Genomic DNA, 25,364 nt, shown 5'->3' with positions numbered 1-25,364 from the left:
GGTGCCATTGTTACAGCCCGTGGACCCTCACTGACACATCGTGAGCCCCCAGGGTCCGTAGTTGATATTAGGGCTTACCCTTGGTGGCGTACGTGCTGCGGGCGTGGACAGATGCGTAGTGACACGTGTCCGTCATCGGTTTGTTTTTGACGAGTGTGAAGACAGGCGAGAGACTGTAAGATCGTCCTTTTGTGTCTGTAGCGAGAAACCACGGTGCTTGGAGTAAGGCGGAAACCCAGAAGCTAATCAAGGCTGTGGAAGAAGTGATTCTAAAGAAAATGTCTCCCCACGAGTTACAGCAGGTGGATTCCAAGCTGCGAGAGAACCCCGACGGCCGCCTGTCTATTGTCAGGGAAAGTCTGTACAAGGGCATTTCTTGGGTGGAAGTAGAAGCCAGAGTAGAAACCAGAAATTGGATGCAGTGTAAAAGTAAGTGGTAAGTTTTAAGGCTTCTTCAGTGACCTGCAACAAGATGCCCCCCCCCCCCCCCCCCGTCCCGCTTTCTCACAGACACACACCACACACGTCAGCAAAGCGGGTAGATGGGTGAAGTCACGAAGAAGGTCCACGTAACCGTCGTGCGGAAAACCTCACGTGTCAAGAACGATCGTCACCAGTCGTCCGTTCCGGCCACTTCGGTATCCGTATCTGATCTGAGTTGGCGCTTAACTAACCTCGATCCCTTGCGTGACTTCCCCGTGAAGGAACGTGAGCCTTCTTAATAATATTGGCTTGCGGTTCCTTCACTCTGCTCCTGCTGAGTCTTTAGGAAAAGCAAATAGTCCTCTCTTTGCAGCATGAGGGGAAAAAAAATACGAACCTCCCCTTTGGGAGGGCAATCACAAGCACGGTGATGAGCAGGAGTTAGCCCTTTTCACAAACCTGTCGAGTTCGGCGGCGCCTCTGGCCTCACCAGAGCGAGGCAGCCGGGTTCATCGTGCCACTGTAGACACGCTCGTCACATAGCATTTTCAGTCCTGACCTCGCTGCACCTTCTTTGCCTGATGTGGCTTTTCCGGGCCCTGGAGAGACTCTGAGCTGGGTGGTCAGCTGCGCCGGGACTCCTCGGAGCGGTGGGCCTGCAACTCACGGCCCGCACACCTCACGCACAAAGGGAGTGCGGTCATCGTCAGGTCAAGTAAGAGTGAGTTCAGACTGGGGCGCCTGGGTGGCTCGTTCGGTTGAGTGTCCGACTTCGGCTCAGGTCATGATCTTGCAGTTCGTGAGTTTGAGCCCCGCCTCGGACCCTGTGCTGACGGCTCAGAGCCTGGAGCCTGCTTCCGATTCTGTGTGTCTCTCTCTCTCTCTCTCTCTCTCTCTCTCTCTCTCTCTCTCCCTCTGCTGCTCGCGCTCTGTCTCTCTCTGTCTCAAAGATAAATAAAACATTAAAAAAATTTTTGGAAATTACCATGAAAAAAAATTTTTTTAAAAAAAGAGTGAGTTCGGAGTAGGCATGTTTTCTACTAAGAGCAGATTCCTAGATTATGCCATTTGTTGTTCCGTCCTTCAGAATTCTGTCCTAGAGTTCTCTATTTTTGTAGAAGACTACACTCAGGGGCATAAACTCCAAAGAACAGATGATGATTGGGGGGCAAAACGTTTACTATGGAGGAACCAGAGCCCTTACTGCCCCTGTATTTTAGACTAAAAAAGGAGTGGTTTGTAAGCCTCCGTTGGAGGACGACAGATCAGTGTTCAGAAAGGGAAATACCACAGAGCAGCCATGCTTCAGGATCAGAAGAATTAGGATAACATGTAGGGTTGCTTGTTTAAGAGAAAAGCAGGAAACTTGAAACTAGAATGTAGATTTCCTTCATGTAGCGTTGCCAGGACCTCAGATGCTGCATTTCAGAGGAACACGGCTGGCCGGTGAGAACGACAGCGTCACTCACCTGTGGATTGTGTATCCCCCTTATCCAGAACGGAACAGCTAGCGATCTGTCAGATGGTGACACATTTTACTCTTTGAGACGAGTACTTAAAAAATAATTTTTAGCTGGGTTGCCGCTCTCTTTGGTTTTTTTTTTTTAAATGTTTATTTTTGAGAGAGAGAATCCCAGGCAGGCTCCGAATCGTCAGCGTAGGGCTCGAACCGTGAGATCAGGACCTGAGCCAGAATCAAGAGTCAGATGCCCCGGGTTGTCCTGCTCTTTAGGAGCTCCGGTCACCCTTCCCTTCAGCCATTCGCTTTGGGCCTTAGGGGAGCCACCACATCATTTATGACTTTACTGAATCTTTCTTACGTCCCTCCGTTTTGTAAGCAGTCTTGAGTTTGCAGTTTCCTTTAGCACCTGCTGATGGGCCGATACTCTGTGCTCCTCCTGTTTGTAACTTCATTTTATGGAAGTTTCATAGCGCACAGAAACTCAGAACTACCGTATCCCTCATCCAGCTTCACTAACCACCAACTTTCTGCCACTTTCTTTATCATTTCCCAGTTGAAAAGAAGAATAATAAGCATATTCCCAAAGGTGGCCAACTTTAGCGATGAGCTACACAACTCACAGCGTGGTTCTCCGTAAGGGTGACGTCGTGGAGGAAAGTGTGGGAAATTGCGGTGGAAACTTTAGCCCGGGAGGTGCACTATGTTTTTTTTCTTTGCACGCAGGACGGAAATTCTAACCAAGAGGATGACGAATGGTCGGGATGTGTACCGCGGAGTGAATGCCCTGCGGGCCAAAATCAACCTGATCGAAAGGTACAGCCAGAGGAGGTGATGCCGTGGTAACTCTCTCTGACCCGAGAGTAGGTGTCCAGCAGCAGAAATCTGCAGTGAGATTGCTAGGGTTCAAACCCGTTTTCCCGCACTGCCTGTGTGTATGACCTTAGGAACTTTTTTGTGTGTGTGTTTAAATTTTTTTTAACGTTTATTTATTTATGAGAGACTGCGGGAGACAGAGCCAGAGCAGGGGAGGGGCAGAGAGAGAGGGAGACACAGAATCCGAAGCAGGCTCCAGTTTCTGAGGTGTCGGCACAGAGCCCGACGCGGGGCTCGAACTCAGTGAACCGTGAGATCATGACCTGAGCCGAGGTCGGACGCTCAACCGACCGAGCCACCCAGGCGCCCCGAGCTTGCCACGTTTGGGAGTCCGTGAACATGCCCATTGTGCTGACTTGCGCTTGAAAACTTAATGTTTATTTTTTCTCCCAGGTTGTATGAAATAAACGTGGAAGATGCTAACGAAATAGACTGGGAAGATCTTGCTAGTACCATAGGGTAAGACCGTTTGGTTAATGTTAAGCTAATTAGAAGATAAGAGATGACGTAGTTAGTGACCGTCTATGAGTTTTGGAAGCGCCGGGCTGAAATCCACGCTGCAGGCGGGATTCGTGTGTTGATGGTACTGTGCACACGGGGACTGGGTGCCGTGGGCCAGCTGCGCCCTCCCCCTCCCCACCACCCCTCGCCGAAGACCCCGGGGAAGGGTGAACGAAATGTGTGCAGTCTCTTAAGAGCCTCACGGAGCTAACGTGTTAAACGATTAGAGCAGAGATCCCACAAGCCCTTTGCCCCAAATCATAGATTCTTACCAGTTTTTCCACGTTTGCTCTGTCGTCCGCCCTCCCTTTCCCGTTCCCACTCCCTCTTCCAAGGGAATAAAGTAGTTTCGTTCAGCCCTTGAGGATTAGTGGTGGGCACCGTGCCCTAAACGAGAACATTATTACGTGATCACGGCGCACTTACCACGCCCAGGAAATTCGACGCCGATACGGTGCTGTGCTGCAAAGCACAGTTCACATTCAGTTTCCCCCACTAATAATGTGCCGGGAACGTCCTTTATAGCATTTCCCCCCGATTTAGGATCCAGTTCAGATTTACACGGTGCATTTAACCGTGCGTCTCCTTTGTGTCTTTCCATCAGCAAAGCTCTTCTGCCTTTGGCTTTGAGGGCATTAAAAATGGGGGCGAGGACGGGCTGGTTGTTTGTAGAATGCCTCGCGGTGGGAGCTTCTCTGCTGCCTCCTTGGGATGAGGCTTTGTGTTGGGGGCAGGAGCCCGCCGTAGGTGACCCTGCGTCTTTATCATCACGTCATCTTGACGCTTTGGCTCTGGGGGCATTTGCCAGGTTCCCCCCTCCCCGTATAAAAGTACCGGTTTTTCTCTTGGGGATAAAAAGGGGCCATGGGAGGTATTTTGAGACCATGTAAAGGTCCTGTTCCTCTTTAAGCTTCCCTAAGTAGTTTCGGTAGGGTGTTCATTTGCATCTTTCACCTGCGGGGTGAGGGTGAACTTTCCTATGTTTATTTTTGTTTTTTTTAATATTCGTATTCATTTTAGAGAGAGAGAGTGCACACGAGGCAGGGAGGGGCAGAGAGAGAGAGAGGGAGACCCAGAATCCGAAGCAGGCTCCAGGCTCCAGGCTCCGAGCCGTCAGCACAGAGCCCGACGCGGGGCTCGAACCCACGAGCCGTGAGATCATGACCCAAGCCGAGGTCGGACGCTGAACCGACTGAGCCACCCGGGCGCCCCCAGACTTCCCTGTGTTCATAAGCTGCCTCCATCTGCCTCTGCTGTGAGCTTTTGTTACCTATCACCCAGACATCGTGAATCCCTTCTTGCTACTGAAGACAGAGGCCACCACTCCCGATACCTGAATTTATTGCTTGCTGAGCAAGGGAGCCAGCCTGCAAAGCACAGTCCCTGTATGAGAGCAGGTCATTGAGAGCTGGGGGTCTGGGAATCGGTCTCTCAGAAGTGGGGGTGTTAGGGGTTGAGTGGCCTTTAGTTTTAGAAGGGTGGATGGTGAGGCGGGGCTGCCACTTGGCTGGCTGTCAAAAGGGTGACGCTGTCCTTGATCCACGAGGAAGGGCTGAAACTGGTTCTGGTGGTTATTTGCACCTTGGGATTATAGACAACGAGCAATCAGTTTGGTTTTTTAAGCTGGAGAATGGGAAGTTTGTCCTGACAGACCCTGTTAGGAGTCACAGACACGCTCATGGCTCCAAACCCTTCCCTCCCAGCGCACCTGCGGGGTGGGCCACTCACTGCTCCACGTGACGGGTCCCTGAGAGGTGAGGGTGTCGGGTCTCCCAGAGGGGACCCGGCCCGGCACCCACCAGCTACCATCTTGAGAAGCGCTCATGACCGCAAAGCCCTCCCTTTGTAGTAGCAGACGGGTTTTTGAAAAATTTGACTTCGCCAATAAATTTTTGCGTATCATGTGATGTCACCGTCCCCTCACATCACGATTTTCTTAGATTAAAATGGGCATTTAGTGGTTTTAAGTGAAATTACATATTTGAAAAATGGATTGTTCCGCTTAAGATTAATAAATCTCAAAGCCATAAAGTAGAGACTGTGGCATCTAGCCAGAGCTGTTTGAAATAGTACATTCTTTAAGTTTTAATTAAAAGAGCGAAAAAGAAGTCTAAACGTTCGGTCTCTCCAGAGTCTTAAAGCCTCCTCATGAATTATTGAGGCAGGACGTAAAGAAAGCGTGTCCGCCTAGTGAAGGGTACTGCCTACTTCGTTTGAAAACATCCAGATTGTGGCTCCTAAGCCTGGGGTTGGGCGTGCGGAACATCCTGCTGGGCGCCCGGCACTGCAGGAGGAGGGCGGGCGTGGGGGCCTTAGAACTTGGACTTCGCGGTCAGACTGAGCTGGCGTTGAGTCCTGGTACTCCGTTTTTAGCCGTCTTTGGACATGTCGTTCCCTAACTTGTTCTGAGCCTCGGTTTCCTCATCCACAAAATGGTTTGATAGGACCCTAGTGAGGACCAAGGAGGTCGTGCATGGTGGACATGTGTAGCCCGGTGCCTGTCAACACCGATCGTTTCAGCTACTAGATTAGCTTCCGGCTGAAACAAGTAGGTCGTGCTTTTGTTGTCTAAGAAAAAGTCCAGGAAAGTAAAGTTAGTGATTTCCACTTTATTTATTTTTTTAATTTATTTTGAGAGAGAGAAAGAGAATGTGCGGGCACTGGACGTGGAACCTGCCCAAGATTCTCTTGGGGCACCTGAGTGGCTCAGTCGGTTAAGCGTCAGACTTTGACTCAGGTCATGATCTCCTGGTTCGTGAGTTCGAGCCCCATATCAGGCTCTGTGCTGAGAGCTCAGAGCCTGGAGCCTGCTTCAGATTCTGTCTCCGTCTCTCTGCCCCTTCCCCGCTCGTGCTCTGTGTCTGTCTGTCTGTCTGTCTCTCTCTCTCTCTCTCTCTCTAAAATGAATAAACATTAAAAGTTTTTTTAAATAAAAAAGATTCTCTCTCCCTCTGCTCCTCTCCCCTGCTCGTGTATGCATGCACACTCTAAAAAATAAATAAGGAAATAAAGAACGATTAAGATTTTGTCCGACTTACTGTAAATTGAAATACATTTGACTCTCACCAAAACATCATAAGCATCTACTTTTTTTTTGTTTTTAAGTTCTGCAAAATAAAAAGCAGGGGACGTCTACTTTTGGATTGTGACAGATATGTATTTATCCTAGGTGTAACGGTGAAGAGTGTGGGGTTTGGAGTCAGACTACCCAGTTGAAGTCCCAGCTGTACCCCCTTATTAGCTGTAAGATCTTGGGCAGCTTCCCTGTGCCTCAGCTTCCCCACCTCCAGAATGAGGCACAAGACCGCTCATAGAGTGGTCGTGCCGGTGGTTTGTCCTTAGATGGGAAGATCTTAGGGCAGGGCCAAGTACAAGGGCAGCATCCGCTTACGTTAGCTGGTGTTACGCTTGGTTCCTGACTAGTGATTTAAGTTCTCGTAAGTTAAACAGGATCCATGCCGTGCTGTTGACTTTCTTCCTTTTGTGCGTGTTCTTTTTAACCACGTGAACAACAGCCACCTCACGTGTGTCGTGTTTTTATCGCACATTTATGGGCACGATCGTTTCGCGTCCGGGATTAAGAAAGTTACTTAACGCCTGCAGATTCTCCCGACTCAGTGTGCTTCGTACGCAGCAGTGAAGTGACCAGTTTTTAAACTGATGCTGTCTTTTTTTTATCTTTGCCTTTCTAAAGTGATGTCCCGCCGTCCTACGTTCAAACTAAGTTTTATAAGCTGAAAGCTACCTGTGTTCCCTTTTGGCAGAAGAAGACTTTTCCAGGTCAGTATTTCCAGTACCGTATTCGAATTGTTAAGAAGCCAGCAAGTGATGGCACGTGCTGAGAATGTGACCCCGGGCACGTGACTTCTGGGAACCTCTGCTTCTTCGGCTGTAAAATGGTATAAAGATTATCAAATCCTCACCCCCACCTGACAGCACCTTCAGAAGTACTAGATGAGATAATAGATGAATTGTGGTCACCAGGGTGCTTGGTGCTTAGTGAGCACTCGGGAACCGTGAGTGCTTCTGGGTCACCGTCATGTGCTCACACGCACACGTGACGCATGCTTGCGTGCGCACATCATGTGACACGCTCACACACAGTTCCAGAAAAAGCGTACGATGCCCGGTTCCTTCTTTGCAGCCATTCGTGGGCGGTTCAGGTATTGCCAGACTCAGGTGGTCAGAGTCCTGTGGGGAACTGGTGGAAAACGTACATACCGGGGCCTCATCCCATACACACGGAATCCTAACCTCGGGGCTGGGTCTGGAGGCTAGGGTTTTCTCGAACAAGCATGCAGGAGAGCCTCCAGTGGTCTGCCTGGCACCCGCGTTCGGGAGCCACTGGTTGGGGTGACGCTCTGCCACGGGGCGTAGATGAGCTACTTGTTGCATTCAGCAGACATCGCAGCCCGGGTTTGAGTCCTGGCTTCGTTGGCCCCTACCAGCTCCGCAACTTTGGCCAAGATTCGCAATGTCTTCGTGCCTTGGTGTCCTCCTTTGAGGAACGGGCCACCTCGTAGGATTTTGAGGGTGGACCTGGTTGGGGGAACCTTAGTAAGCCAGTTAGAACAGGACCACGCTCGCCGTAGTAACAGCAGCAGCCCGCTACCCGCGTCCGTGCCCTCTGCCCTTTGACCTTGGGAAGGAGGCTTTGTACGCGTAATTTCAAAATTACATTTCTTTCCCTTAGAGATCATAGACTACCTTTACGAGACCAGTCTGCCTCTGCTTAAGGAAAAGTTAGAGAAGATGATGGAGAAAAAAGGTGCTGAAATCCAGACTCCCGCGGCGCCCAGGCAGGTGTTCCTACTCCGAGACATCTTTTATTGTGACGACACCAGTGAGGGAGAAGACGGGGAGGAGAAGAATTAAGGGGAGGACACTGTGCCTTGGGCACCCCTCCAGGTGTCGTTGGATTTCTTTGCAGTGGGGCGGAGAACCTGTCTCCAGGACTGATGTTTAGGAGAGAGAGAAGGAGCCATGGCGCAGGAAGGGGATGACGATACCTTGCGTGGCGGAGCATTCCACGGTGATTCGCATACTCACGCTGTAGTGCGTTTGAGCGTGCAGGGAAAGAGGCGCATAAGAGTCAATTTAATGCTTCCGTGCCGTTGGACATAATCACAGCAAACGGTTCTCATAAAACCACAGTATCCCCGGTCCCTCTCGTTGCGGCAGAGGGTGTGGAGTCACGGCCCGTGAACAGTTCGTGGTAAGGATTTCAACGTACACGCTCGGCCAAAAGGGGAACGCTCCCAGTTTTAGTCAACGTGCCTGCCAGCTTGCCTTCTGTCTTCCCAGTTGTTATTCTGTGTGCTCAGTGTGCGTGAGTATCAGGTGTGTGTTAACAGGGAGTTGTGGACCCGCTGGGCTCCCAGACTGGCTTCACTTCGCACGTCCCTGCCTTCGTGGGCGGGCCTCTTCCTGAGTGAGTCAAGTGCTCAAGGGTACGTATTCTGCATACAAGCTGCGTTCTCAAAGCCACTGAATTCACCTGGTGTCCAACTGGAAAGAAACCAAAACCCCAAACCCGGCAGACTCTTCCACTGCTTCCGGAAAATCCGGTTCTGTGAGATTTTTGGAGGGCTGCTGTGTGGGTCTGAGGCACAGCTCACACCCTGCAGGGTTTCAAGGATAGTTTTGAGTGTCGGGCCATTCCGTCCGCCAGGAGAGCAAAACCATTCCAGAGAGTTGGAACGGAGGATTCAACCTAGGGATTTAGGTTACAACGTTGTTAAACAGGATCGGAGACGCAAACGGGAAGGCTGGATTCCCGAGCAACGGGTGACTGAGGGGAGGCGGTTGCGGCCCTGCTAACGTGCCCTGTCCCCGTGCTGCCTGGGTTGTCTCCTGCTGCCGCCCTGGCGGGACCCTGTGTCTCCTCGGAACACAGCAGCTGCTGCCTCGCTCCCGCCTTCGATCGTCTCCTTCTCCTCCAGCCCCTCGGCAGAACCCTGCTGGCCCGGGGAGTGGGGTTCCAGGCTTCTAGCCGCACCCGTACTGGGGAGGACATAAGATGAGGGTGAACAGCGTCCCATGCAGCGACGTCGCCATCTACGCCAAGACAGAACTGCACTGTCTCCTGAGCATTCTCTCCAACGTCATGACTCTCGCATCACGACGTGTGCTGTTGGTTAATTCATCCGTGAAGCCAGACATTTGCCCAAAGCTACCCTACCTGGAGAAGGAAGAATACAGACACAAGTCTGGGAGTCTGGTCACCACTGTATCCCCAGCACCTGTCCCACTATGGTGCAAGTAAGGAACACTCCGTAAATGCTCAGCAAACAAATGACTGTTTCCTTTGGGCAAGCGTTTTACCTTTACTCCCCTCCTACCTGGCAGGCACACCGTCTCCATGCTGACGGGAACACAAGTTCCTTTCAGAGGACGGTCGGGTAAAAGACATCAGAGCCTTAAGAATGTACACAAACTAAGATCTGGCAATTCACTTCTAGAATGAAAAGGACTGGTGCATAAGAAGGGCACCTTTATGATTTGAAATGGAAAAACATGTAAATGTTCCTTAATGGGAATTTGTTACTGTATATTCCTAGAATGGGATAGTATCCGGTAATTAAAAACGAACATGATAGAGTGGATTAACATAAAAAGAGGTAAACAAAATGAACCAAAGTATTTCAGAAGAGTAAATATTTTCAATTTTGTAAAAGTAAAAAAAAAAAAAAAAAAAAAAAAAAAAAAGGCCCGGGGGGGGTGGATTGTGTATATGTAGATGCATTAAAACGTATGGGAGAAATTAAGCCCCAAATTTTGGGAGAGGTTCTCTCGGGGCGGTGGGATGGTGAGTTTACAGGTTGGAACTCTCGATTTGCAAGTGCCGGGAGCTGGACCCAGATAGATGTAAGGAATCCGGGAGCTCTCAAGACGGAAAGGCCAGAGGAACCACTCGTCTTAAGTAAGGACTGGTTCAACTACTCGGAGTCACCAGAGATGGGGTTTCTTGCGGATTCCCTGCTCTCCCCCCACCCTCGCCCACTTCTCTTCAGTCCACACGCAGCAGCCCCTTCACCTCCCAACTGTGTCAGCAGACCTGCTCCCCGTCCGGAGGAAGGAAAGCAGCCTCTTCCCCTTGCTTTGAAGTCCTAGGCTTTGTTCCTAGTGCCCAAGTGAAAGTTTGTGCCCAACTCTGAAGTGTCCCTGGAGTCAAGGAGATAGGACGGTCTTCAGCCAACGTGAACACCCACCCCACCCCTGGAGCTGGGATTTAGCTCAGGATGCCTCTAGCAGCCGAGAGTGGAAATGCCCCAGTGGGAAAAATCAGGGTCCCGTTAGCAGAAGAGGTAAGTAGACTCTGAGGAAGCAACCCACAAACGGGTGTTGACCGTGACTAATTGCCTGTGCCATGAATTTCACGATAGACCCGGGTACTTTTTGTAGAGGTTCTATTTTTATAACTTTTTCTCACCGATAACCTCCGTGCCTCTCCCTTCAAAAAAAAAAGTATGCACCATACAAACGTCAACCTTTGCCAAACACGGCTTTCACGCACGCGAGTCCAGGAGGGATGCGGAAGAAGGAGGAGGGCAGGGTAGACCGGACACGTGTCAAATGCAGATCCGGGAGAAGAGAAGACCGTGAGGGGAGCCGTGAGTGTGATTCGGGGTGTGCCCGCTCTGCGGAGGCCCCTGGCGGATGGCGCGAAGACCGCGGGCGGAAGAGAGGTGCCCGGCGGGCAGCCCCCGCGGGGGTGAGGCCCAGAGCCTGGAAACAGCCCCAGTGTAGAGGCAGAAAAGAGCCAAAGGGGAAGCTGCGTGTCGGGTCTGTACTTGGGAGGACGCAGAGGAGGAAGAGTGGACCCGGAGAGGGGGGAGAAGACCCCGCCCCTGTCCCACGGGAGACCAGAGCAGGGAACAGATACAGTTGTTTGGAACACTCTGGCCTGTGCGGTATTGGAGCACCTGTCCCAGTTCTGGGCATCCCGCTTCTCGGTAGGCACGCTTTTCGGCGGTTTGTCTTCATGTGTAGACGCCATTCCCCAGCAGAGAGGAGGGGAAGGTGAACGTCCTAGACACACCCAGGCCTGGATTCCCCTCCACGCTGCTTTCAGTTACTCTCAGCCGGCGAGGCCCCGCTAGGAGCTAACGGTGCAGGCCCAGGCCTGGGTTCTCGCCGGCCGCACAACCTAGCGCTTGCCGAGCGCCAGTTCCAGGCCATTTCCTGAAATACACGCCGCGGTCCTGACTCCCAGCTCACCCAGCAAGACGCCAGCCCATCGGTTGGCTCCCAGCGCACGCCAGCGGTCCCAGGGTCCGTTTCTACTGCCCCTTCACTCTCCGTCCTCTCCCTCGGGGGCCCTTCCCTGTCCAGGACCTCGGCGAGCCCTCCCATCTGCCCTCCCTGCACCTAAGAGCCGAATATTCCCAGAAGAAAACCACACAGGTCGGGCCGGTTGGTTTCACTTTAATGGTTGTCAACCTCAAACAGACACAGCATCACCAGAGGATCCGACTTTGAGTCTCTGTTACGTTTGCTGTGCCTTCCCCACGTCAGCTGTTACACCTTCAACCCTCCCACGCCCCTCTTCTGGCCTTTTCATGATTCACTGAGCAAATGGAAGGCGGCAGACATCAGCTTCCCTGCACCAACCAGGCAAACCTACCTCTGTCTGCACCGAATTCCTCCTGCCGGAAGCTGCGGCCTGCACCTGAGGCCTGCGGCCTGTCCCTTACCCTGTCTCGGAAATTGTGTTCATTTGCTCAGCCCGCTCCTGAATTCTGGAGCTCTGGACTGTCATCCCCATAGATACGCGCCCACACTGCCCATCTTTAAATATGTACGTAATAGGCGTGTATTTATACAAGTTTGGAATCAGGACTTTCTGCCGTGTTCCTCCCACTGCACCCAACCTCTAAAGTTCGGGTTCCTCGGGGCTGTTGTGGGGTCTCTTCAGGTTCTCAGTGCCTTGAAATAACATCTACATGCTTATGGCCCCCAGCCGTGTGGTTACGGGTCAGATTCTCCCCCGAACTCCAGGCTAAGAAACACATCTGCCTGGGTCGCCTAGCTGGCTGGGTGGGCAGAGCGTGCGACTCTTGATCTCGGGGTCGTGAGTTTGAGACCCGTGTTGGGGGTAGAGATTACTTAATAAATAAAGGTTTTTAAAAAAGAAAAAGAAACGTATCTGCCTGCTTGTGGTCTCCCTTCAGGTGTCTCCTATCTCAAGCTTGGCATGTTACAATTTTCCAGTCGCCCACACTCACCTCAAAGTGTGTCACCGGCCCCAGGCTGACTCATTTCTGCCAGTGGTATCGCTGTTCACGGAGTTCAAATCGGAAACCTAGGAACCATCCACCCTTGCTGCCGCCATACCTACATCCAGTCCATTAGCAAACGCCATCAATTCTGCCTCCAGTCAGTCTGGAATCTCTCCACCCCCACCACCATCGACCACCGTCTCAGACATTATCCTCTCCCAACTACACTTCTCTCCCTTCTTCCACTCCGGGCCCCTCTCCGGCCTCCTCCCACAGCTGCAAATTGGTCCTGTCACCGCCCCCCCGTCTAAAAGCCTCGTTGCGGTTTCCCACCACACCGTGGGTAATGGTCAAGTTGAGTCACAGTGTCTGCAAAGGTGTGAGTCTCAGTGCTAAGATCAACACGCCCTCACGGCTACACTCCTTTCTAGAGGCTCTAGGAGAATCGGCTTCCTGCTCGTTTGGCTTTTTTGGAACAATTCAGGTCCTTGTGGTTACAGAACTTGTTTCTTGCTGGATGTAAACGCAGTGTGATTCCCAGCTCCTAGAGGCTACTGCGTGCCTCGACTTGGGATTCCCTTCCTCTGTCCTCCGAGCCAGCAAAGAGGCCGAATGCTCACGGAGTATCCCTTTGACACCCACTCCCCCCCCCCCCCCGCTTCTGCCTCAGTCCTTAGCTTATAAACCCCTAACTAGATTGGGCCTACTGGATGATCTCTCTTCTTTAAGATGGTGTCGCGACCGGCGCAACAAACACCGAGATCAGGGTCCTGAGGGTAGGGGAATGTAAGAAAGAAAAGAAGAGAAGCCAGTTTGGGAACAGGAGGGTCCCCTGGGCTGATGGCCCGAGTGACGGCTTTATTGTTGCTGTACACAATCTTTTATATCAAGACTCTTATGGGTCAGGCCATTCTAAGAATAAACAGGTTTCACGTGATCGCTGCCAGCCAAAACATTTAGTTCTGTGTACCTTGTGAATTTTCTAAACGGGTCACAGCAAGACCTTGTTGATAAGATTGCTAGCAAAACACAGTTCCCATGTTTGTTTCTATTTGGCCCGGGGTAGAAAAGGGGGGTAACATTACTGCCAACACCCACAGACCACAGGCTTCAGGAATTAGCTTTCTCAGCCTCAACAAGGCTTTCGTATGCCTTTGCAAGTGGGGGAATGGGAGGGGGAACCACCGGGTTGGCTGAGTCAACAGGGAGCCGTTGCTCGACCCGGTCTCAGCCTGGAACCGGGGTCCGGTCTCCCACAAGATGGTCTGCTTAGCAGCCTTACTTGTATCTGCAGACCTTAAGTTCCTTTTGTCTTGTAATGTAATACAGTCACAGACTCCGGGGATTAGGATGTGGTCATCCCTGGGGGGACCATTATTCAGCCTGCCACAGTCACCGTTAATAGTAACGTTAGAAAGTATTACCTTCCTAGGAATGAATCTAATAGAACACGCACATGTCCTCTGTGCAAAAGAACTATACCATTGGAGGAGAAATTAAGGCTGTTGACTCTCCTTGAGGTAGAATTTTGAAGCTCTCTGTGCGTTAGAGCTCTTCCTGGTTTTGGACCAACCCCAGAATAAAGAAAAGCCACAGTTTGTACACACACAGTTGCTCCGCTATGTTCTTGAATTTCAACAGCTCACGCGAGGAAATTTAAGCAGGGAGGTTCCGTTCTTGGAGAATCCAGGTGAATTTCTGTGAACTGTCTTGCAATATCGTAAACCCACCGTTGAATGCAAATGTTTTGATGCGGTGCTTAAATCATAACTTTCAGAGTGTAAATTATCACGAGCGTAGTACGTGACTCCAACAAAGGTACGCTTTTCTCGTATCAAAGACAACTCTATCGGTTTAGTGAAATGCTGTGACCTGGGAAAGGTATTCCCTTTGGAATTGTGCTCCCAAAAGTCTTTGTGATTTAGCAAGCCGTCCTGTGGGCTGGTTATGCTAACCGAAAACATTAGGTCGTTCTCTTGAGTTTCGCAGCACTGTATGCTTTAAACAGAAGCCTGGCTCTTTGCATCTTCTCTCAGTTCGCACTTGCCTAACTAAAATTGCCACGTGTCAAAAGCACGCTCCCGTAATTGCCGAGGCATGAAATGCCAGGCTAGTGGAATCTAGTTACTTCTGGAAGTACTCGTGACCACACAGCACCTTTCTTACACGAAGGAGCCGTGCCTCATTTGAAATTACTGAAATCACGTCTTCACGTAAGGCATAAATCCCAGGTACTTAATGCTTCCGACGTTAACGGTGCCACTGTAAGAGGGGGCAGGAGAAACAGAAAAAGGAAAAAGATTGATAGAAACTAATCATTAAGTGAATTTCACTGCAGCTTATATTTATGGGAGATCATTTTGGTTGCCAAAGGGGGCTGCGGTCTGGGAAACAATTCAGTGAAGATATTGTGTTACATGTTTTATAGCAGATAATTCTCAGCCGTTACATCAGTGGGCCAGGATTTCCTGGAACAGAGTATCGCAGCCTGATAGGCTTAAACAGAAGAAAATCGTGTTCCCGTGGTTGGGAAGGCTGCAGTTCCCAGATGAAGGTGCCTGCACGGTTGGTTTCTGGTGAGCCCTCTCCTTGACTGGCGGATGGCACCTTCTCGCTGTGTCCTCTGTGGATTTTGTTCTGTGTGCCCTCCTGGCATCTCTTCCTCTTCTTAACGTTTATCTTTGAGAGAGAGACGGAGACAGAGCGAGAGCGAGGGAGGGGCACAGAGAGAGGGAGACAAAATCCAAAGCAGTTGGCTGAGCGGCTGAGCGTCCAACTTCGCCTCAGGTCATGATCTCACGGTTCATGAGTTTGAGCCCTGCATCAGGCTCTCTGCTATCAGCACAGAGCCCGCTTTAGATCCCCTGTCCCCCTCTCTCTACTGCTCTCCCGCTTGCTCTCTTCTCTCTCTCTCTGTCTCTGTCTCAAACTAAAAAACAAAAAAAAAAAGGAAGATATAGTATATTTATGGATCAGAAGACTCAATTGTAAAGAAGCTAATTCTCCCCAAATTGACCTGTAGACTCTATACAATAAAGTAAAAATAGCAATAGAATTTGTTACGACATTAATAAACTAATTCTAAAACTCCTATGGAAAAGCAAAAGGTAGCGAATATAGTCTTGGGATAAGACAAGGTGGGAATATTTGCAGGCAAGTTTCAAGAGTTACCATGAATCTACAGTGTAGCACTTCGTGCAAAGACAGACCATTGAAACAAATATAAAGATACTTTATCTACAACGAGGGCACATGGAATTTGGAATTGTGGGCAATGACATTTTCATCACTGCCCCTCCCCCCCCCCCCCCCCCCAGTTTAGCTAGTTGATAAATATTTGGTGAATGAATGGATTGATGGATGCAGAGGTGAGCTCCCGTGAACTTGCTAAGCCTCAGCTCCAGGGGCCGTTGTTTGCAAGGGCACTTCCTCACGTGCTAAGACGGGAAGCTCCCTTAGCTCATTCACAAGGTCAAGTTTCTTGAAGTTGCTACTTAGCAACTTCAAGCCTTCTTGTAATTCTTACAAGCATTTCAAAGCCTTGATGTTTTCACTTCAATCAATTTAAATTTCTACCATTTCTAGGGCAGGTGGCATTGGAGGGTGGCGGACATTTGGGGGATGTGTGTTGGGGGGAATTTCATGTAGAAATACTATTAACGTGAATTTGAAAAGATGCTTCAGAAGGGTTCGATGACATGACCGAGAATTTTATTTTATTTTTTTAAAAATTTTTTAGGGTTTATTCATTTTTTAGAGACAGAGCATGAGTGGGGGATGGGCAGAGAGAGAGGGAGACACAGAATCCGAAGCAGGCTCCAGGCTCTGAGCTGTCAGCAGAGAGCCTGATGCGGGGCTCGAACTCACGAACTGTGAGATCATGACCTGAGCTAAAGTCAGACGCTCAGCCGACTGAGCCACCCAGGCACCCCATGACTGAGAATTTTAAGTTCCTGCATTGGAGATGTCCGAAGGGTGCTCTTTTTTGTGCTTTCTTTGATGTGTCTACATACAGAATCCCATCCCCTGTGTTTAGAGAGAGTTTTACTTCTTCCTGACCATGTCGGTTGCCCGTAACTCCTTTTTCTGCCTAGCTGCTCTGGCTAGAATTTCCAGCAGCGATGAAAGCAACCAATCTGCTCTTTATCATGTTGAGGAAGTTCCCTTCTATCTCTGGTTTCCTGGGTGTGTTTTTTATCGTGAAAGGAGGTTGGGTTTTGCGAAAGAAGAGGTTTCTTTTCTGCACCGATTGAGATGATCATGTGTTTCCCCCCTCCATTCTATTAATGTGGGGTATTATGTCGATTGATTTTTTTCCTATGTTGAACAGCCTTGCATTCCCGGGATAAATCCCATTTAGTCATGGTGTGTAACCTTTTTCATATGCTGCTGAGTCTGGTTTGCTAGTGTCTTGTTGAGGATTTTATACTATCGTCATAAAGGATGTTGGTCTATAGTCTTTTTTTTCTTGTGATGTCTTTGGCTTTGATATCAGGGTAATGCTGACCTTGTGGAATGACCTCATGTTCTTTTCTGTCTTATTTTTTTTTTGAAGACTTTGAGGAATACTGGTGTTAATTCTTCTTTAAACATTTGGTAGAATTCACCGGGAAAGCCATCTGTTCCTGAATTTTTCTTTCTTGGGAGGTTTTTAATTACTGATTCAGCCCCTTTGATGTTCTAGTGTCGCAGGTGAGTGGGAGAGACGCTGGTCCTTGTCTCACCGAGTTGAGCAATGAATCTCGCAGACACGAGAGTGAGCAAAGAGAGTATATTGAGCCAAGTACAAAGCTCTCAAGGGTGAGAGGGGTCCCGACTGGGTTGCCGCCAAGGATTTTTGTCCCTGACTTTTTAATGGGACCTTATCAGGAACTGGATACTTAGTTTGTGAGATTCCATCCATGGCGCCTAACACAGGCAGGGCTGGAGTGTGTTTATCCCTTCCCCCCCACCCCAAACCCTCTGCTGCTGCCTCCCACCCTCAGCTGAAGTCAGCCTCCCCAAAGGTCCCTTATCTCTCCCTGCCTACTGTTAACCCTTTCCCTACTCATTCCTCCCCCTGGAATAGGATCCCTCACTGTCATTGGGGACCAAGGACAGTGACAGTTCTGGCTTCTTCAAGCTGAAGAGGGACGGCGTAAGGATATGGCACTCAGAGTCTACCAAGGGTCGGTCGAGTGGTCCCCAGTTATGGCTCCACAGGAAGACTGGCAGGCATGAGACGGCACAGACATCGGCAGCCACAAAGAGAAAACCACAAATGACTGTGCTGACCAACAAGATGGCGCCCGTAAGATCCTGCCCCCAATTTCCAAACCACTCTTCCTTTTTCTCATGTTCAACTGTTGGACATTTGCCGTGATTGTTGTTGAAACTGAACTAAAGAAGTCAATGTTTAACTTGGGCATTTATCTCAGGACCCAATAAAAAGTCATTTGTCAGGGGCGCCTGGGTGGCTCAGTCAGTTGAGCGCCTGACTCTTGGTTTCAGCTCAGGTCATGATCTCACGGTTCAGGAGTTTGAGCTCTGCATCAGTCTCTGCGCTGACAGCACGGAGCCTGCTTTGGATTCTCTCTCTCTCTCTGCCTCTCTCTCTCTCTCCCTTCCCATCCTCGCTCTCTCTTTCTCTCTCTCTCTCTCTAAAATAAAAATAAAAAGTCATTTATCGGAAAGGCACCTCCGTATAACAGTTTGTATGGACTGAAACCCTGGATCTGTGGGTATTTCTTACCCTGATGAGTGCTATGGGAAGGGTCGAAGGCCATGGGAGGTGAGTCTTCTGGGACAGTTTCCTTAAGTGTTTTTTTAAGATATCATTTACTCGTTCCGCTTTACCAGGGGATCGAGGTCTCCAAGAGCAGTCCGAGCGATAATCTTTCCTCAGGGCCTTCGACATCTCTTGGCTAATGCCAGCTTTGAAAGAGGGCCCATTATCACTTTGCAGATTTTTAGGTAAGCTGAACCTGGGCATTATTTTATAAACCAGAGCTTTTATGACTTCTGTGCTTTTTCCGTTTTGCAGGGGAAGGCCTCTACCCAATTAGAAAAGCATCAGTCCATACCAACAGATGCTGGAGCCCTTTTGACCTTGGCACCTGCGTGCACCCTGATTGCCCGTCTTCCCCTGGATGGCTTCCAGTTCTCTGACTGCCTGGGAGGGCAAGGTCGTGGTTCAAAGGATTGTTTCTAAGACAGACGTCACAGGCCGAAACTACTTGTTGAACTGTCCTTGACAGATTTTTCCTGGTAAATATCTTTTCGGCCGTTCGTTAAGTTTTCTCTCTCCCCAAATAAAAGGCCTGACACAGTATTAATGTAGTTTTCATCTGGGCTAATGTATCTCTTCCCAACAAGGGACTGGGACTTTCAGGCATGATTGAGAATGAGTGAACATTATATTCTCCCGAACACAACAGAGGGGTTCTGAAAAGTATTTGGCTAGGACCTTCTCTGAGACACCCTTTACTGTCACCTTATGAGTGGTGAGGTGACCAGGATGGGAAAGGAGGACAGAATAAGTGGCCCCTGTGCCCAGGAGGAAGCTAATTTCAGTCCCCTCTAGCTCCACTCTAACCCGAGACTTCCGTGCCGTAACGATCTTCTGTGTGACGGGGGCAGAGACATAGAACCCTGGGTGCCATCAGTCTTGACGGGTCCCTTGAGGAGGAGACAGACCTCTGGATGTTCATCCACGAGGGCAGTCCCTCTTCCAATGGTCCCCTTTACAGTGGCTTTTGGGGGCACTCTCCCTTAAAATGCCCTGTTTGGCCACACTTAAAACAAGCACCAGGAGCCCCTCGGGTTGGCTGGCCTGCTTGTCCTTCCGTGGCTGCCACCGACAACACAGCCTTTCTGTGACCTCTTTCCTTTGCACGGGTCTCCCCCTGATCTCTATTAAAGAAGACCCAGGGGGCACCTGGGGGGCTCAGTCGGTTAAGTGTCTGACTTCAGCTGGGCTCAGGTCATGACCTCGCGGGTCGTGAGTTCGAGCCCCACATTGGGCTCTGTGCTCACGGCTCAGAGCCTGGAGCCTGTTTGATTCTGTGTGTCCCTCTCTCTCTGCCTCTCCCCTTCTCTTGCTCTCTGTCTCTCTCTCTCTCTCAAAAATAAATAAATGTGAAGAAGAAGAAGAAGAAGACCCAATTAGCTGCCTTGTCTTCAAAAAGGTGTCCAGGGGCGCCTGGGTGGCGCAGTCGGTTAAGCGTCCGACTTCAGCCAGGTCACCATCTCGCGGTCTGTGAGTTCGAGCCCCGCGTCGGGCTCTGGGCTGATGGCTCGGAGCCTGGAGCCTGTTTCTCATTCTGTGTCTCCCTCTCTCTCTGCCCCTCCCCCGTTCATGCTCTGTCTCTCTCTGTCCCAAAAATAAATAAAAAACGTTGAAAAAAAAAAAAATTCAAAAAGGTGTCCAAAGAGTTGTCTGGGCTCATAGCCAATTTTTGTAACTTTCTCCTAATACCCAGAGCTGACTGAGTCATAAACTTATCTTTTAATATCAATTCCCCCTCTAGGGTGTCAGGGGAAAGTGAAGTATGTTGTATTAAACCTCTCTTAATCTCTCCAAAAAGGTGGAAGGAGGTTCCAAAGGGGCCCCATGAGCTAACTTCAGATAATTTCAGGGCTTAGCCCTAGTCCTCCTCAGGCCTTTCAGAATATACGCCTAGAAGTGTTTCTGTCTCCAAACTCCCAGGGGTCAGTCGTAGTCCCATTTGGGGTCCAGGTGAGCAGCCTGCCTTCCCGTTGGGCAATCTGCTTCCCCCATTTGTCCTTCTCCAAAATCTCTCATCTGTTCATCCCCAAGGATTCAGCAGCCTGTAGGTGGCTTATTTCTCTGTGGCTGTGGGGTCTGATCGAGTATTAACATAACATTTCTCCAACAAAGTTCAAACATGTGGGGTAGGTTTGGGAACACTTCTATACATTAAAAATTTTTTTTTAATGTTTGTTTTTGAGAGAGACAGAAACAGAATGCGAGTGGGTTAGGAGCAGAGAGAGAGGGAGACGCAGAATCCGAAGCAGGCTCCAGGCTCTGAGCCGTCAGCACAGAGCCCGACGCGGGGCTCGAACCCACGAGCTGTGAGATCATGACCCGAGCCGAAACCGGGCGCTCAACTGACTGAGCCACCCAGGCACCCCAGAACACTTCTGTATATTGATCAGGGTTGTCTGCAAATTTTCCCAAGTCCTTTTTCCTTTGTTGAAAATCTTGCAAGGAAAGTGGACCGTGGACCTTCGTGGGGCATTTCAGTCAATGTGCCTCCCTTTCAGGGGAAGGACTTCTCATCACTGGCAATCGAGATAAGGAGGACACGTGGTCCTTCCTGAGAAGAGGCCTGGGGGCGAGTCTGCAACCTTGAAAGGGCCTGGAGGTTGGTACCCAACTTACAGGTCTTACATAAGTCTGTCTGGTCCCATAAAGCAAACAAGACTTACACGTAAGGAACTTCTGACCATCTACCCTTTCTTCCACAGCATCGATCTGACCATAAGATAGTACTGTGCTGAGTACTTCCCTCAGGAGGCCAGGACTCTCCACCCCCCAGGCGATACTGAGGCCACGCCTGGGAACAACCACCACCACAACAAACTTCATGCACTTCTCTTTGAGCATTTGTAGATCCAATCTTTCCCAATTTTTCAGAACACCTTCCAGAGGAGTTTCCCAGCTCGAGATCCCGACAGAAGTCAAGAGCCTCCATACCTGGTGTATCAGAGAGGTGACAAGAAGGCGTCCCTACGTATCAGCTCTTGCCGCCTACCGGCGCATGGGAGAAGAAGTCAGCTGCAAAAGAAAGGGAGCAGGGGTCGACAACTGGAAGAATTGTCGCCCCGAACAACTCCTCGTTCCCATATTTATTGGGAAAGGGAAAACAATCATCAAAAGACATCAAGATGTACTGCATTGTTCAAAGAGCGTTCTCAAGAGAAGAGCGGAACTTGCTTAAAGCGTGTAGCGGGGGTCATCTAGGGCTGAGCGAGCACAAAGAATCTGCTCAGATCCGTGGCAGGTGATCGTGGTCTCGGAGGAAGTGGAGAAGTACAGACGAAAGCAGGCGGCTGTCCGCCTTGAGCGGGCCAGGCGTTCCCGGCTGCTCGGCTTCGTGACGTACATCAGCCGCCTCTCCAGAGAGACCTTTCAATATACATTTTCTCAAGGCTCTATTATTTCCGGCCTAGCTCTGCATAATGCTTTTTCTCCAATCATCACGTTGTGGTGAGGGGCCGTCACCAGCTCTCCCCATTTTGGAGCAAGGTATCCCTTAATTCGCCTTTCCCAAAGTTAGAGAATGGCCTGACACCTTTGGTTGAAGAAGGATTGGGCCCTCGGGAGTAGCCATTCTGACCCACTGCTTCAGCCCCCACACAACCCTTCCCTTCCCCCTCTGGGTTCGTCTAGATCCCTTAAATCTTAGGAGTCCAGTGAGGTTGGCCATTCAAGGTTTGTTATTTATAAAGGTGACGGGTACAGGCAAACAACTGGGGCGATTATGGGGGGGCGGGTGCTGCTGATGGAGGTTTCCCCAGGCCGTGACCCCCAGGGCCAGTCTCCATCCTTTTATGTGTCTCAGGTGCCCATGGGAACCATAGGACAGGTTCAGAGCACTGGATTGCCAGTCCTTACGTGCGCCCCCAGACAGAGAAAGTCCCTCGCGACCTCATTCTCCGGAGCCTCCTTGGTTGGGCCCTCATTACTTGGTTGTACCAATCTGCTTGCACCCCCGACCCATGGACTCTAGTCCATAAGATTAATTATTTCCTTGCCTCACCCCAAGCATCCTTTCTTCCTGTATGCCTGATGTCCTATCAGCGGATGGGTCCCGATTGAAGGGTGTAATCCTTGAGACCTGGTAGCACTACAGTTCCTGACTTTTTGTTGCTGAAACAAGAAAGCTTCAATAACAACCCATTAAGGTTCCCGCTGCTATTGTGCATAAAGAAGACTCTGGTTGTAGATCTGTGCTCCCACTCTTTTTTGTTTTTAATTTTTGTTAATATTTATTCAGTTTTGAGAGAGAGAGAGAGAGACAGAGCACGAGCAGGGAAGGAGCAGAGAGAGAAGGAGACACAGAATCCGAAACAGGCTCCAGGCTCCGAGCTGTCAGCACAGAGCCCGACGCGGGGCTCAAACTCACAAACTGCGAGATCGTGACCTGAGCTGAAGTCGGACGCCCAACCAACTGAGCCACCCAGGCGCCCCTGTGCTCCCATTCTTAATATTCTAAACCCAGGGGATACAAAGGGATGGCTCTACCATTGTCTGCTGATCCTCAAAGCCTAGAGTCCTGGCCACATTTAAGCCTGAGCTGTATCTGACAACAAAACATAGATCTCACCAAACAACAGAAAAGCGTGAAAGCTCTCTCTCTCTGATCTAGACTATTGTGACAGACACTTTTACAGGGGAGGTCCTGGGAGCTACCCAGACAGCCTTCCCTCCCTAAGTGTCAATATCAGTAGCACCACCCCCGAAAGTGCTGCACCCATGAGACGCCCAGGTATTTGGAGAAAGTTATGGGGAATGAAGGAGTGATTCCAGATCCCGGAATGAGTCCCTAATTGCTGGAGCATATTGATCATCAGGGGTTTTAGAAGCCATTTAAGAAGGACAGGCAAAGGAAGAATAAAGGAAGAAGAGAGTGTGGTTAGGTCAACGTTCCAAGGGGGGACTGATGAAACCTTTATCCAGAAGCCTGTCACTTGAGACTTAAGACCTGTGGCCACACTATCCACTTTTAACTGGCCGACAGGTGCCTGGTTTTGAGAGTCATGGTCAGGTGATCCTCGGTTCAGAAAAGGGAAGGGAAGCTTCCGCTGTTACCCTCCAACGAGCTAATCCTGGGTTTCAGCACCGAGGTGTTACACGTGGGTGGGAGAGACACTGGTCCTTGTCTCACCGAGTTGAGGAATGAATCTCGCAGGCACTGCAGAGTGAGCAAAACGGCAGAGTGTATTGAGCCAAGTACAAAGCTCTCAGGGTGAGAGGGGTCCCGACTGGGTTGCCACCAAGGATTTTTGTCTCTGACTTTATATTGGGACCTTACCAGGAACTGGATAATTAGTTTGTGAGATTCCTGCATTCATCCTCCCCCAGCCCCCCAAAAAAACCCTCCCACCCTTATCTGCATTCAGCCTCCCTAAGGGTCCCTGATCTATCCCTGCCTTTGTTAACCCTTTCTCTACTGAATAGGTCTTTCAGACTTTCTATTTCTTCTTGAGTCAGTTTCGATAGTTTGTGGGGTTTTAGGAATTCGTTCACTGCAGCTGGGTTATCTAACATGTTGGCCTACAATTTCTTAGTACAGTTTCCTGATTTCTCTAAGGTCTTAGAACTCTCCTACACCTTTCCGATTTCTCTAAGGTCAGCATTAATGTCCACACTTTGATTTCTGATTTTAGTGGGTTTGGGTCTTACCCCCTTTTTGTTGTCAGTCTAGCTAAATGTTTGCCAATTTTGTTAACCTGTCCAAAGAACCAACTTTTGCCATGTTAATTGAGTCTTGTTTTCCATTTCCCCCCACTCTTATCTTTCTTATTTCCTTCCTTTGCTAACCTTGGGTTCTGTTTGCTTTTCTTTCTCTGGATTTTTAAAATGTACAGTGATTGGAGATTTTTTTTTTTTTAAACGATGGTGTCTACGGCTATCATCTTCCCTCTGAGCACTGAAAGCCAATAAATCGATAACTGGCACAGGTACCAAAGATAACCGTCTTTTCAAAACAGGATGCTGGAAAACCCGAAATAATGGGATCTAGACTCTTGGTCACACACATGTAAAACAAGTCAGTTAACATTATAAGACTTCTAGAAGAAAATGTAAGACAAAATCTTTATAAATTCTCAGGACACAAAAAGCACCAACCATTAAAGAGGCAATTGGCAAATTGGACTTCATCCAAATTTAAAACTCAGACTCTGCTGACGATACTTTTGAAAATAAAGCCACAAATTGCGAGAAAGTAATTGTTGCAAATAAGGCCCTGGCATCCAGGGGATGTGAAGGAGTCTTACAACTTAATAAAGACAAATAATCCAATTAAAGGAGACTACTGGCTTCCAGTTCCACATATAAGGAGCTTAGAAGCCACCCCTCCATCCTAACGAGCGGAAAGCCGAACGAGCTGAAAACTCAACTCTTCTGGGACCTGTAGAAGAGGACGTGAGCAGCATGCTGCCTCAAAGATTAGAAAGACTGCCCGGCAAAGGGAATAACAGCTCACATGAGCAGAGCCCGCAAATGGAAACGTCCATGGGACCCAGTGCTGAGTAAGACAACCCACACTGTAACTGAGGTATCGCTGGAGGCTTAGCGTGGACATCTCTGAGAGTTCCAAACTCCACAGGCGCTGATTCTTAGGAGAGGGCCCACGGTTTTATGAGATTTACCTCCAGGAGCTTGACCAGGTGTCCACTGTAAATATCAGAGGGAAAAACCCCTTGTTCTTCCAGCGGGGAGAGGGGAAAGGGAGCCATTCTGAAATACACTAGAGCATTCTGCTCTCAACAGAGACCTGCCCTCAGGAAACACTAGCCCACCAGAGCCTAATCTTGCCGGGTATTAGAAGAACCTAAATGACCTGGGGGAAGGAGAATTCCCAAATCCAGTGAGCTCCAGTTACCTGGGGGAAGGGAAGTGCCCTACACCAGCCCTCTCTAGCCGTCCTCTACTAAAGGGACAAAAAAAAAAAAAAAAAAAAAAAAACCAGTCCAGTGGCAGAAACTCATGAAAACACTGAGATCTAAGCCTCAGACCGTAGGAACACTTCCCCTCCCCTCCCCCCACACCTTGCCGTGACCTACTCAATAAAGTCCCATTTACAACCCTTGCTCTTGAACACGGTAGGTACATCTTGCCTCCCTGTCAAGAAAAAATTCAGGGCATACCAGAA

The 25,364-nt window shown here is 49.7% G+C and overlaps 1 protein-coding gene and 1 long non-coding RNA gene across 3 annotated transcripts in view; both read left to right on the top strand.

Moving 5' to 3' along the window:
* TTF1 (transcription termination factor 1) overlaps positions 1–9,898 on the top strand; it is a 21,429-nt gene extending 11,531 nt beyond the window's left edge. The window contains exons 7-11 of one of the 2 annotated variants that reach the window (XM_060608277.3): positions 202–436; positions 2,609–2,698; positions 3,152–3,217; positions 6,954–7,039; positions 7,953–9,898. In XM_060608277.3, coding sequence (XP_060464260.3) covers positions 202–436; positions 2,609–2,698; positions 3,152–3,217; positions 6,954–7,039; positions 7,953–8,134 — 659 coding nt within the window. In that variant the 3' untranslated portion in view covers positions 8,135–9,898. Of the gene's footprint in view, positions 1–201; positions 437–2,608; positions 2,699–3,151; positions 3,218–6,953; positions 7,040–7,952 lie in introns of those variants that run through there. The other variant, XR_009602726.3, reaches the window with a different exon arrangement.
* A 7,288-nt stretch (positions 9,899–17,186) lies between these two features.
* On the top strand, positions 17,187–23,537 carry LOC132676834 (uncharacterized). Its single transcript, XR_009609130.3, has 4 exons — positions 17,187–17,280; positions 17,549–17,770; positions 18,503–18,726; positions 21,119–23,537. It is a non-coding gene; the product is annotated as an uncharacterized LOC132676834 (long non-coding RNA).
* Positions 23,538–25,364: the final 1,827 nt, after the last annotated feature.

This window comes from Panthera onca, chromosome D4, assembly GCF_046562875.1.
Source record: "Panthera onca isolate mPanOnc1 chromosome D4, mPanOnc1 haplotype 2, whole genome shotgun sequence".
NCBI lineage: Eukaryota > Metazoa > Chordata > Mammalia > Carnivora > Felidae > Panthera > Panthera onca.
Note: the sequence above shows the minus strand (reverse complement) of the source record. Positions and strands in the feature narration are given on the sequence as shown.